The sequence below is a fragment of the Lithobates pipiens genome, unplaced genomic scaffold, assembly GCF_037356315.1.
Source record: "Lithobates pipiens isolate NorthernLeopardFrog02 unplaced genomic scaffold, aLitPip1_a1.2 Scaffold_8, whole genome shotgun sequence".
NCBI classification, from domain to species: Eukaryota; Metazoa; Chordata; class Amphibia; order Anura; family Ranidae; genus Lithobates; species Lithobates pipiens.
In genome coordinates, this window is record NW_027507903.1 from 45,941,892 (window position 1) to 45,956,569 (window position 14,678).

Here is a 14,678-nt window from a genome sequence, read left to right on the forward strand (position 1 = left end):
GCTCAGCTCAAAAGCTGTAAATGAGACAAAATGTGCCCTTGCAGTGCCACCAGTCCTCACCTGTAAAGCAAGGGTTAAATGCTTGTTTAGGTCAAAGGTGCAAGGATATTACGGTATTTATACGGTATTGCGTATTTCTGTAAGGCTCCAGTCCAGCTGTCCTCCAGCTCCGGTCTGTGGGCCTTGATGTCGTCACACACAATACAGGGCTATTAACCCTGCACTGTAAGTAAGACGCCTTTCACACTGGGGCGTTTTTTGGGCGTTTATTGGGCGTTTTTCAGGCACTTTAGCGTTAAAAAACGCCTGTAAAGCGCTTGAAAGAAGCTGCAACTGCAATCCCAATGTAAAAGCCCGAGTGCTTTCACACTGAGATCCCTTTCACACTGGAGCGTTTTTCAGGTGCTTTAGCTTTAAAAAAAAGCACCTGTAAAACGCCTGAAAGAAGCCACAACTGCAATCCCAATGTAAAAGCCCCGAGTGCTTTCACACTGAGGCACTGCGCTGGCAGGGCGTCAAAAAAAGTCCTGCAAGCAGCTTCTTTGCAGCGCTTTTGGAGAGGTGAATACAACGCTCCTAAAGTGCCCTTTTCCATTGAAATCAATGGGAAGCGCCTGTAAAACGCCTGAAAAGCGATATTGGCAGCAGCGTTTTGTGGGCACTTTTAACCCTTTATTTGGCCACTAGCAGGGGTTAAAAGCTCCCCAATAACGCTCAAAAAACGCTGGTAAAGCGCTGCTAGTTTAAGCGGCGCTTTACGAGCATTTTTCGGGAGCTGACAATTGTGAAAGGGCTCTTAAAGCACTTGGGCTTTCACATTGGGACTGCAGATGAGGCTTCTTTCAAGAAAAACGCCCCAGTGTGAAAGGGGTCATATCTGTTTATCTGCAGCCCTCTCCCCTCTACATCCGTTCAAAGTGTGTGAGCTGTTAGAAAACAGGGACAGAGAACTGAAATAAGACTGCAGAGCTCAGTGAGGAAAGCTGAGACATGATTTGGCAGGCAGGGACACACCCCTTTCATACAGCACACAGGAACAGAGCTGAGGCTGTCAATTACAGGCTGTATGCTGAAGATCCCTCCTTGTCACCTTTTTTCTTTTGGTGTCAGGAAAACTTGTCAGAAGTGATTCATGCCGATAGAGGAATGAAGCAGCAGACATAAATGACACTTTGTGCTCTTGATTAATACAATTACACACTATAGAGGGCTATGCTTTGTTCATATTTCATGTCTGAGGTCTACAATCACTTTAACCATGCATTTACCCTTGTAGTGTGTGTGATGGTAGAATTTGTCTCATTCCCGGAGTTCAGCTTTAAGACATCTGAGCAACTGGCTTTTTCATAGTTTTACTAATCATTATAAAAGCCAAACCAGACTTGAGGCATGACTTTAACACGTATCGCCAAGTGTCACCAGCTAACATTTCTCTGTGTCCCACTGATGTCCCAGGTATCTTGTTGACTCTTTGTGATTAACAATTATCCAGGGATCATGTTTGGAATGTTCTATTCTTCTCAGATCCCTTTTCCATTACAACAGTCAGTTTCTCCATACAGTGTTTTCTTATAATTAAAGCATCCTGAGTTTTCTGTTCCATCTGTCATTTACTGTATGAGACACAAACATTGTTCCTTTGCAGCCGTTTTAAACGTGGAAAGTCGGGTCACCAGACCCAGGGAGGGAGGTTAATAATTCCAATCACATAAAACAAAAATGAGGAGCGATTTTTTTTTTTTTTTTTTTTTTTTTTTTTTTCTCCCACCAGGTTCTCCCTGAGGTTCCATGGAATTTCTTCCACGTTTTATCTGCAGACATAACATACTAAGACTTATAATAAAAGTATCTGTCCTTAATTAAATGCCTGTACATCCAATTCACTGAGCTAAAACACCGGGATAAGGAGGCTTATTTTTCCAAAAAAGTGAGTTCTTTTTTTGCCAATGAGATTAAATATTATAGTCATATGGCTACAATAAACATTCTTATCCTTGTGTAAAGCTTTGAGAATTGAGTATCATGTACCTTGTATTTAAATGAGGAAATTGGGGGAATGATGTTATTATATAAATCTTGTAACAATAACAAGAAGCTTTAAAAAAAATCACCAAATCCAGAACTTCAGATACGTTTTATTGAGTCTACTCTGAGAAAATGAATGCAGTAACATAAATTACAGATACAGAAGAACATCTACAATAACAATACACTAGTTGGTATACTAGTTACACCTATCTACTCAAACCAAGTTATCATAATTCCCATCCATAGATCAAACCCCCTGCAAACCATCCCTTGGACCATATGGGTAATCCTCTTGGAAGAGGGGCAAGGGAAATGGGAGACTGGGCAGGGGGATAGAAATACCAAAGGAGGGGCATGAGGAGGGGGAGAGAAAGTGGGAGAAAGGAACCGAGAAGCTGAAAGAAGGCCTGCACTGGGAAGGGGCAAGTATTCAGGTGCAATCGACCAACCCAACCAGTAAAACATTTACAGTCTCTGGCTATGACCCATGCTTCCCAAGTATTGGTAACCACCTTTGGCCAATTTCGACCCAAATAAGTACGTTTGTAAAGCGGTAGCACTTTGTTGACCGTGGACCTCCACTGTTGCACCATGGAAGGATCCTAAACCTTCCATTTGGTAAGAATTGCGAAAGAAAGAAATAGTCTTTTGTGTTTAGTAGTGTCAAGCGTATCACATATTCCCAACATTAGCAAATGTGGGTCCATAGGCACCACCAAGCCACTTTCTGCGCTAACATCAGCCACCACTTCCTGCCAAAAAGATTGTAAAAGAGAGCAAGACCAAACCAGCAGTATGAACATTTTAATGGAGGTACCAGGTGTTGGTTGCAGGTACTTTCAGATACCCAGCATTTTATTATGCAAGTACCGGCTACCACTTGGAAATTTGTTACTTGGACCTGCATCCTTCTGCCTTTCAGTTGCTTATGACTGGCCCATCCATGTGATGGGCAAGACTCACTGACCAATTGTAAGGCAAAAGAGAGGACAGAGCTAAGTGCTAACTTCCTAGTGAAAGTCTATATTTGGATGCTTTAGTTCCCTGGGTACTTTAGAAATTCATAAAAAGTAAGTGAATGCACCATTGGCACTTTACACGGAAATATCTAAGTAGAGGTACTTTTGAGATTGCGCACAGCAATAATAAATAGCTAACATATAGCAGTAAACAATTAAATCAAACAGAGATGTAATTTTTAATGTGCGTGCTTGGTTAGTTGTAATTGCTTCTCTACTTAGTGAGTTACTAACAACGAATCAGGCAATTCGGTTCTCCAAAAAAATTATATTCACAAGCTTGTTCCAGGTCAGTCGATAAAAATGATTGGCCTGAAGTCTATGACTAAGACTCTGTGGGTGGGGTGAAGCGAATCAGGGAGTGATCAGTGAAGCAGCACTTGCTGAGGCTGTCTTATACATCTACATTGATCGGGCTAAGCAAGCAGTTTCTCATACTTCAGAAAATGTCTTCTTTTGTTGCCCATTCAGGTCTTAGATATGACATTTTTGCATGATCAAGTCAAAAGGGACTGATACAAGTGGCACTTGGCTAATGTTTATGAATAACCCTACTAACTACACAGAAGGCTTTTTTTTTTATCTCTGTAATGATAGTAGCATATGACACTAAATTTTTTATTTTTTTTCTATTATAGGTGGGGGCATGCCATCTTGATGGTCTGGAACATGGGTCGTTTCACAGACTTTGGCACCCAGACTGATGCTGTGGTGGTGCTGTCTCTAGCACAAGCTGCAGTTTTGGGATTGGTGTCAGAAAATGAACTATTTGGTGCCACCATCAGTCCCAGTAGTTTTCTGCCAGCCTCAAGAAGCGAGTGCTCAAATAATGGACTGGTGGAAGATGAAAAGCCGGAACTGGAGCCGTTCATGAACACAGAAGTGAAGGAGGCAGCTGACTCTACGGAAGATGATGGCTTGGATCCTGAAAAACACACAAGGCGGAAGAAGCGACTACCTGTCAAAGTAATTCCAAAAATTAAATCTGAAAAACTTGAGGAGGAGGAGGAGACGGACCAAGGAGAAATCTGCCAAGTTGTAGTGGAGGCCAAAAATGAAGAGCCAGATAATGAGGAAGCTCTTCCTCAAGATGCTCAGGAACAGGAAAGTGATAACACTGTACAGAACAATTCTTTGAAAATGATTGACCTCAGCACGTTTCGTAGGCGGCCCAGGAGGCGACATTTTCGTGACAGGCAGCGCCATGAGGCAAATGCAGACTACAGGCATGTTGCACAACACCCTTATCAGAATTCGTACCCTATTCCTCCAGTCATCCCAGGTAATTCTAGTTTGGACAGCATGCAAAGACAATGTAGTTATGGTTCTAACTTAATGCAGCCTAGTGAGAGCCAAGCCCCATCGGTTGGATCTCCTAAGACAGAAGAAAGCGGGCAAAGCTATTCCTGGTCAGATCCGAATGAATTTGAATCGGACACAGCTGATTCGATTGAGCGTAATAAAAAGGCCCAGCTGGACAGATTAGACATAAATGTCCAGATTGACGATTCTTACCTGGTTGAGGCTGGAGACCGCCAAAAGCGATGGCAGTGCCGGATGTGTGAGAAATCCTATACCTCAAAATACAACCTAGTCACACACATTCTGGGGCACAGCGGAATCAAACCCCACTCGTGCCCGCATTGCAACAAACTTTTCAAACAACCAAGCCACTTACAAACCCACCTCCTCACCCACCAGGGGACAAGGCCACATAAGTGTGATGTTTGCAATAAAGCATTCACACAAACCAGCCACCTGAAAAGACACATGTTGCTGCACACGGACATCAAACCGTACAGCTGCCGATTTTGTGGCCGGGGCTTTGCCTACCCAAGTGAACTTAAAGCCCATGAAGTGAAACATGAAAATGGCAGGTGCCATGTCTGTGTGGAATGTGGATTGGACTTTGCTACTCTGACACAGTTGAAGCGGCACATCTCCTCACACCAGGGACCCACTATGTACCAGTGTATGGAGTGCAACAAATCCTTCCACTACCGCAGCCAGCTACAAAACCACATGCTAAAGCATCAAAATGTCCGACCTTTTGTCTGTAAAGAGTGTGGCATGGAATTCAGCCAGATCCACCATCTCAAGCAGCATTCATTAACACACAAGGTGGGTAGTGTTTTGTAGACTTCCTCCTTTGAATACGGGCTATGGAACTGAAAGTTTCTGGGGGAAGATATGTTCCTGCCGCCCTTGTTAACCAATGAGATCCCATTTTTATTGTTCCTTTCAGGTATGAGAGAGATAATGCGAGAATCTGGTTGATTGGTGCAACAAGATGGGATTTTATTTATTTTTTTGTCATTTTTCAATCATAAAGGGTGCAAGGGGTAATATTATTTTTGTCCATTTTTTTTTTTTATTCTTTATAGTGTCTTCTGGCTGAATCTTATTAATTTAAAACACTACAATAAAGTTATGGTAAATTTTATAGATTTATGTCACTACATGGAACAAAACCCTCCTGTCTAATATACACTGATCAGGCATAACATTATGACCACCCAACTAATATTGAGTGGGTCTCCCTTTTGTAGCCAAAACAGCCTTGACCCATTGAGGCATGGGCTCCACTAGACCTCTGAAGGTATGCTTTGGTATCTGGCACCAAGCCATCAGTAGAAGATTGTTACCTCCTGCCAATTTGACTTCTTCCCATAGTGTATACTTGTGCCATGGCTTCCCCAGGTAAGCCATGCACACGTACTCGACCATCAACATGATGTAAAAGAAAACATGAATCGTCAGACCAAGCCACATTCTTCCATTGCTCCATGCTCCAGTTCTGATGTTCATGTGTCTATTGTAGGCGGTTTGGGCTGTGGACAGGGGTCAGCTGGTTTATGGCTATACTGCCCCATTTGCGACAAACTGCAATGCATTGTGTGTTCTGACACCTTGTTACCAGTTTAACTTTGTTGGACCACTTCAGACAGGGAACATCCCACAAGAGCTGCAGGTTTGGAGTTGCTCTGACCCAGTCATCTAGCTATTACAATTTCGCCCTTGTCAAATTCGCGCAAATCCTTACGCTTGTCCATTTTTTTTTCTGCTTTCAACACATCAACTTCAGGGACAATGTGTTCGCTTACTGCCTAATTTACCCCAACCTCTTTCAGTTGCCTTTGTAATAAGATAATCAACGTTATTCACTTTACCTGTCAGTGGCCATAATTATGGCTAATTCTGTGTATGAACAAAGCAGAGCATGCTTGATATTGTTGAATACTCTCAATAGAAAATCCACAGGTGTATGTATGTGTGTGTGTGTGTGTATACAGTTGTGCTCGTAAGTTTACAAACCCTTGCAGAATTTATGATTTCTTGGCCATTTTTCAGAGAATATGAATGATAACATAAAAACTTTTTTCACTCATGGCTAGTGTTTGGCTAAAACCATTTATTATCAATCAACCGTGTTTACTCTTTTTTAAACTGTAATCACAGCAGAAACTACCCAAATGACCCTGATCAAAAGTTAACATACCCCAGTTCTTAATACCGTGTATTGCCCCCTTTTAACATCAATGACAGCTTGAAGTCTTTTGTGGTTGAGGCTCTTTATCTTCTCAGATGGTAAGCTGCCCATTTCTCTTGGCAAAAAGCCTCCAGTTCCTGGAAATTCTTGGGCTGTCTTGCATGAACTGCACATTTGAGATCTCCTCAGAGTGGCTCAATGATATTGAGGTCAGGAGACTGAGATGGCCACTACAGAACCTTCACTTTATTTGGCTGTAGCCAATGACAGGTGGACTTGGCCTTGTGTTTTGGATCATTGTCATGTTGGAAAGTCCAAGTTTGTCCCATGCACGCATGAATGTAAATGTTCCTCCAGTATTTTTTGATAACATACTGAATTCATCTTGCCATCAATTTTGACCAAATTTCCTGTGCCTTTGTAGCTCACACATCCCCAAAACATCAGCAATCTGCCTCCAGTGTTTCACAGTAGGAATGGTGTACCTTTTCATCATAGGCCTTGTTGACTTCAATCCAAATGTAGTTTTTATAGTTGTTGCCAAAAAGCTCAATTTTTGGCCTCTTCACTCCAAATGACTTTGTGCCAGAAGGTTTGAGGCTTGTCTCTGTGCTGTTTGGTGTATTGTATTAGGGATACTTTGTGGGATTTGTGTAGTAATGGCTTTCTTCTGGCGACTCGACCATGCAGCCCATCTTCAAGTGCCTCCTTTATTGTGCATCTTGAAACAGCCACACCAAATGTTTTCAGAGAGGCCTGTATTTCATCTTAAGTTATTTGTGGGTTTTTCTTTGCATCCCAAACAATTTTCCTGGCATTTGTTGCTGAAATTTTAGTTGGTCTACCTGACAGTTTCAACAGAACTCCTCATTTTCCACTTCTTGATTAGAGGTTGAACATTGCTGATAGGCATTCTCAATTCCTTGGATATCTTTTTATATCCCTTTCCTGTTTTATACAGTTCAACTACGTTCTTCTGCAGATTCTTTGACAATGCTTTTGCTTGCCCCATGACTCAGAATCCAGAAACACAAGTGCAGCACGGAATGAAAAATGCAAGGGTCTGTCAGGAGTCCAGAAACTCATTGACCTTTTAGGCCGGGTACACACTGGTATGACATGACAGCCATACCACTTTGGATCTGACTTTACCCAGCGACTTGAAGTCCGACATGCATCTGACTTCAATGAACAGGGATCCGACTTTGATCCTCGACAATACCAGGCACTGTGTCTGGTATGAATCTTTAGGGGAAACTCCATGCACAATGTAAAAGAGCATACCAGGCCCTTCGGTCTGGTATGGATTGTCAGGGAAACCCCCACCCTACCAGCCCCCTATCTAAGCACACAGCCTGGCAGGTCAGGAAAGGGGGTGGGGACAAGCGAGTGCCCCCCCTCCTGAACCGTACCAGGCCGCATGCCCTCAACATGGGGGCTGGGTGCTTTGGGGCAAGGGAGGCCCTGCACCCCCCACCCCACAGCACCTTGTCCTCATGTTGATAAGGACAAGAGCCTCTTACCGACAACACTGGCCGTTGGTTGTTGGGGTCTGCAGGCAAGGGGCTTATTGGAATCTGGACGCCCCCTTTAACAAGGGGGGGCTCCCAGAATTTCGGCCCCCAATCCTATGTCAATGAGTATGGGGTACATTGTAACCCTACCCATTCACATAAAAAAAATTAAAAAACATTACATAGGTTTTTAAATTATTTTATTAAGGCAGCTCTGTTGTCTCTTATTATTTCTTCTCCGCTCTCCGGCTCTTCTGCCTCCTCCACTGACGTCTTCTGCCTCTGGCAGTTCTTCCTTCTCCCCTCTCCGGGTCTTCTCCGCTCATGTCTTCTAGCCCTCTCTGGTTCTCCTCCCTCTGTCTGCTGTCTTCTACGCTGTCCGGGTCTTCTTTGCTATCTTCTCGCTCTTTTGCTGGGTCTTCTCTGCTGTGTTCTCCCTCTGGTCTTCTTCCAATTTTGACTCAACGCTTTCTCCTGCTCTAATGCCAGGTGCGCGATATGCCACTACTTATATCAGCATGGGGCGGGGATCACCAGAGGTCCGCCTCTTATGATGTCACCACCCCATCATACCCCGGGTGGTGATGTTACAAGGGATGGGCCTCCGGAGACCCCGCCCCATGCCAATATAAGTAGTGGCGCACTGAGCACCCGTCATTAGAGTGGGAGAGCGCGTTGCGTTAACATCGAGAACTGCCAGGGTTGTCGGGAAGAGGCCCCTGTTGTCCTCAACATGGGGACAAGGTGCTTTGGGGCAGGGGGGATGCAGGGCCCCCCTGCCCCAAAGCAGCCACCCCCCCCCATGTTGAGGGCATGTGGCCTGGTACAGTTTGGGGGGGTTGCTCACTTGTCCCCACCCCCTTTCATGACCTGCCGGGCTGTGTGCTCGGATAAGGGTCTGGTATGGATTTTGGGGGGACCCCCATGCTGAATAATCCATACCAGACCGAAGAACCTGGTATGCTCTTCGAGGGGGAACCCATGCAGTTTTTTTTTTTTTTTTATTTGTCGTGGAGTTCCCCTTCAAGATCCTCAGAGGACAAATCGCATGCTAAAGTCAGATCAGTCAAAACAGCGATCTGACTTTGATCCGACTTCAGTGATATTCAATGGGCGCAAGTAGGATCAAAGTCGGACCAAAGTAGTGCAAGGAGCATTTTCAAAGTCGGACCGACTTGTGTCAGACCAGTTAAGACGTCCCCCATAGGTAAACATTGATTTTCACATGTCATGCGACATGAGCTCCCAATGTCGGAGCGTTTGTCCTACCAGTGTGAACCCGGCCTTATAAACGCACACTAATTACAAGAAATAGATCACAGGTGAGGATGGTTACCTTCAATAGCCATTCAAACCCCTTTGTCAACCTGTGTGCATGTTACCAGGCCAAAATCACCAGGGTATGTAAACTTTTGATTAGGGTCATTTGAATAGTTTCTGTTGTCATTGTGATTTAAAAAGAGTAAACACAGTTGATTGAAAATAAAATGGCTTCAGCCAAACACTAACCATGAGTAAAAGAAAAGTTTTTGTCTCATCATTCATATTCTGTGAAAAATGGCCAAGAAATCATAAATTCTCTGTGTGTATATATAATATGTGTGTGTATGTGTGTGTGTGTGTGTGTGTGTGTGTGTGTGTGTGTCTATAATAAATATATATATATACACACACACACACGTATGTATGCATTGCACAGAAAGTCAGGAAATGGGGAACACCCAGGGAAGCAGAGACAATCATCCATACGTTTTGTAGCTCATAAGATTCTCCTACCTACAGACAATGCATCTACTGCTTAACAATGTCTGTTATCTTCCTGTATACCAGTTTAGCATAGGTTCCCAGTTAGGTAATTAAAATGCTGTATATGTGCTAGTGTTTATCTGTTCCTTTTTTATTCTAAATTGAGTTTGATTTTTGTTCCTGTGGCTGGTTGGCAGTTGCTTTACAGAGCTCTCTGGCTCCCTCTAGTGTAATGTGGATCTGAAACTGTCATTGTTCCTTTATAACTTTTTGTTAAAGAGAATGCAAAGCCCCTTAAAATTCTTAGATAACCATGTAAATTAAAGCAACCAGATGTAATAAATAAGTAGCAGTGGTAGTTTGTAATTATTTATAGGGCTAGTCATATTTACTCGTTGCATACATACACGGACTCTGTTTCTTGTATTGTAGTGCTACACAGTGACTAATCATTGACTACTCTTTCTAAAGTTGGCCATACATATTTTGTGAATGGCCAAGGGTCAGAGGCGGCTCTAGGCTTTTTGAGGCCTCAGGCAAAACCTAGACATGAGGCCCCACTCATTCCCATAATGGGAAAAATAATTCAAGCGATAAAAAAAAATTGTATAAATTACATATATTAAGAGCTTGTGTCAAGGTGTCAGTGCTCTCTCTCAGTGCTGGTGTCAGTGCTCTCTCTCAGTGCTGGTGTCAGTGCTCTCTATCTCACAGGCAATGTTAAACCGTTGCTGGTCTGAGCTTAATGCCACAGCGGCATTGTTGTCAGCAGAGGCGGCTCTTTAATCAGGCTGTCACGAGGCCCCTGTGAGTGCGAGGCCTTAGGCAACCGCCTTATTTGCCTAATTAGAGAGCCGCCTCCGCCAAGGGTAGAATGAAAGAAAAAAAAGCTTGATACCCCATGCACCCTAAAGCCTGCCATAGACTGATTGAAATTCAGCTGGTTCAGCAGGAACTGGACAAATTTCAACTCAACTATGGGCAGGCTGGTTGTACTGAAGTGGATGCATCGATCAACTTCAGTACAAGCAGCCTGTTTTTTTTTTTCTACGTTCGCTGCTGTTGGCTATAGCTGATAGCAGTGATCATTGTATTCTGACAGACGAGAAACCTCCCACTCTCTTCATAATGTATGGCCTGCCTAAAGAACATGGATGAATACATTTCCCCTACCATAGATGCTGGCTGTCAGAATACCCTAAAAGGACTGCATCTGATTGGTTTCAGGCCTCCTGGCCCCTCCCTGATGCCAAGTGCCCCCACAGCAAGCAGCTTGCTATAGGGGGCACCCGAGCTGAGCCGCTGCTCTTTGTGTCTATTCAGACATGGAGCTGCAGCTCGGCCCCGCCTCCTCTCTTCTCATTGGCTTACTGATGTTGACATCAGCGGAAGCCAATGGTACCTGCTGCTGTCTCAGCCAATCAGGAGGGAGCATCCCAGACAGCCGAGGCTCTTGTACAACATTGCTGGATCGAGATGGGGCTCAGGTTAAGATTGGGGGGCTTTTGCACACAGGGAGCTGTTGCACACTTAAGATAGAAAACCTTCTGACTTTTAGAACCACTTTAAGGCCTCCTTGGGCCACCTGCGAATGGGCGGATCTGCTTTGATCAGCAGGGGATCTGTCTTATCACCCCCCCCCCCCTCCCCACTGAGCAGGGTAGGCAAGATGACAGGTCCATGTCTGCTCAGTTTATGCAGGAGGGACGGATCTTCTTCTGTTTTTTTGTTTTTTTTTAGAGGACTGGATCGGATCAGAGGTATGTGGGTGTAAACAGACACGTCCGTTTGCACCCATAGATCCATGGGGATACATGGACCATCCGATCAGGTCCACCTGAATAAGCAGACATGACCAGATCGCCCGTGTGAAAGGGGTCTTACATAGCTGTTTAACTGCTCACAGCAGAATCCAGCAGCAAGACTCAGTGAATATCTGAGCCTGGACGTGGCTAATTGCATCCAGGCTCAAACAACTGTCCCTAACCACAGGTAACCCTGTATTGTGTGGCTACATATGACCAGTGGATGCTGCGGTCAGCCTGTCATTAGTTTAGTTTATATAGGCTGAGCAACCGCTGCTATTAGCATGCACCTGTCATGTGATAGAGGCCTTAGGGTTTTTAAACTGATTGAAAATAATGCACTCCCTATATGGCCAATATCTTATTACCACAGTTGTTTAGAAGGGAAGCAGAGTGAATGCTAATTTATTGTTCCCTCTAGTGGCTGATCTACAAATCTCTATGTTTAATATATTAATATGGAATAACGAGTATGCACAAATGTGAACGTCTTATCAAAAATGACTTTAAGATTAATACTGCAATAATAAGTCTAACTACCGGTAGGTGCTCAGTGAAAATCCTCTATACATTCTCTTTTAACTGGAGGAATTTACGCTGTAAATGGAAGATTAGAATGCAGTGTCAGATTGGCATCCCAATGATGTCCCTAGGCCATGGTTCCTAGGGAAGATTTCTTTATATTTTTTGCAGGTTCTGTATGCTCTTGCACACTCCCCCACCACTCCCAGGGCTGTGTAAATGAGCCCCATAGTTGTCCATAAAGTCTATGAAACTTGTCTGTAGCAGATTTCTAAGTCAGTCTCCATGTTTTTTTTAATCCTTTTTAAAGCTTCCTCCTAAACAATGACATTTGTGGCATTTCATAGCCTGATGTCAATGTACCAAAGTATTGCTCACATTACACATGAGCAGGGCTGCTGACAAGGAAGTGGAATCGGCCATCCTGTACCAGGCCCGGCCCAGCAAGTTCAGCAGGGGGGCCTAGAGGCAAAAAGGGGGCTCCCCGCTTCTGAGCACTGGTGTAGTAATCCCGCTCTCAGTAGCAATTTAATATAAAAAAAACTTCCCCGGGCCCCATTTCTTCAGCAGGGGGCCAGAGGCAGAAAGGACTATTTAATGATTTTCAGGTGGAGTAATCTGCTGCGTTTCCAGACGAGGACAAGTCCAGTTACTTATGTAAAGTAGATGTATTCCAATTTGGCTACAAAAGTGGAAAAGCACTTTAAAATGCAAAGAAAAAGCAGTCCCAATACTTTTGTTTTTCATCCAACACATCTGTAGTGCACCAAGCTCCCCCTTGTTTGTAGTAATCAGGTGATCTAAGAACATGTTCTGTATATTAATTACTGTTTTTCATATACAGAAAGCTTGATTGTCATACTAACAAATTTCTCACAGATGAAACAAGTATTGGAAATGTGAGAATGGACAATACAAGAAGTAAAAACGATAGAAAATTACAAAGCAAGGCTTCAAGAAGTACGTTCCCAATGGTCTAAAAAGAGCTAGGCCCCTTTTCACATGAATGTTCTGACTGGGTCCACCTGTCCGTTTTTCAAGTGGACTTGATCGGAACCCCCATTCGCCTCTGTGGAGCGGCAGGTTTAAACTGAGATGTCCATTTACACCCGGCTACATCCAGTCCGATCCCCTAAAACAGATCTCCCATTCATCAGATCAGATGAAAGTTGGGTGTAAACCAGGGGTCTCAAACTGGTGGCCCTCCAGCTGTTGCGGAACTACAAGTCCCATCATGCCTGTGCCTAAAGGGAGTCATGCTTGTAACTGCCAATTTTTGCAATGCTCATGGGACTTGTAGTTTTGCAACAGCTGGAGGGCCGCCAGTTTGAGACCCCTGGTGTAAACTGACAGGTGGGCCATTTGCATCCGACAGCCCATATTGGAGAGCAGGTCGTGAGCGTTTCCGCTCTGCATAAGTAGAGCGGACACAGACCTGTCACTTGCCTGCTTAGCGGGGGATCAGCAGAAGATGGCTCCTCTGCTGAGCAAGCGGATCGAAGGGTGAGTCCGACCCTTTCCCGTGCTGCAGCTGGATTACACAGAACCCTGGTGAGGTTAGATTGGGGAAACTCAATTGGCACAACTGCAGTGTTTGCTGATGGTAATTAATAGCCCAGTCACTTCACTTGTTGCCTCAGAGTGGAAGATAAATGTTTTTCAAGCTGGATAAGAAATGTGCTGTGGACTTAGGCAGTCACAGAGGTAGTTGGGGAAAACAAATGGCGCAGAAATCTATAAACTCCAGACTTTAAAATATTAAACCCCTAATAATGTGGAGGACTTTAAAGAAAACGCAAGAGACTCTCAGTTCAGTTTGCCTTAAGAGGGCAAAACAATGCCCTCCTGATCCCATAATGGCAATGTGACAGATAACCAGATTAACATATGATTATCTCCGTTTATAGAGCTCAGGAGACTTGCATGCTTCATTTTGTAAAGAATTTGTAACAAAGATATTAAGTTCTTTTCTTCAGCTGTTTACATTTTATGAAAAAATATATTGTAACAAAGTATACAGAATATCCAATCAATAAATGATGATCACTTCACCATGAATTGCTTTGCAAGTTGGTGTTTATGGTACATTTCCTTTAAATAAAAAGTTGTATGGATGGATATTTACCCATTTTCATGGATCTGACCACAAGAAACAATTCTTACTTTTCCACATGGAGATTGTTTCCCGTGTCTTCTATGAAAGTTAAGAGGATGCCATTAAATTAAAGCTCTACTCTGAGCAGAGAAAAGTGATCCCTTTGCAGTGGGGCTGCACCTACACTCCAAGGGTAATAGCTCATTTTGTCTAGGAGAGAGAAGAAACTTTTTTACCTACCTGATCCTCTGCTCCCCAGCAGATAGTCACTCCCCATGCTCTGGCGGTGGATTGTCCTCTCGCCGTCATCACTTCCAATGCAGGGCTATGGAAGTGACATCAGGACCTTAGACCACTGGAGCTTGGGGTTGCAGAAGCTGAGGGGTCTGGGCTAGCTGCAGGGAGGAGCAGAGGGTTGGATAGATATACTTCCTTTTATTCTTCCTATAAGCATAAACA

The 14,678-nt window shown here is 43.9% G+C and overlaps 1 protein-coding gene across 1 annotated transcript in view; it reads left to right on the forward strand.

Annotated features, from left to right (window-relative positions):
- The window catches only part of ZNF710 (zinc finger protein 710), a 114,692-nt gene that overhangs the window by 84,723 nt on the left and 15,291 nt on the right, over positions 1-14,678 (forward strand). Inside the window, exon 2 of the mRNA XM_077472639.1 lies at positions 3,686-5,168. Within this exon, the coding sequence (XP_077328765.1) occupies positions 3,705-5,168 (1,464 nt within the window). The 5' untranslated portion in view covers positions 3,686-3,704. The remainder of the gene's footprint in view (positions 1-3,685; positions 5,169-14,678) is intronic.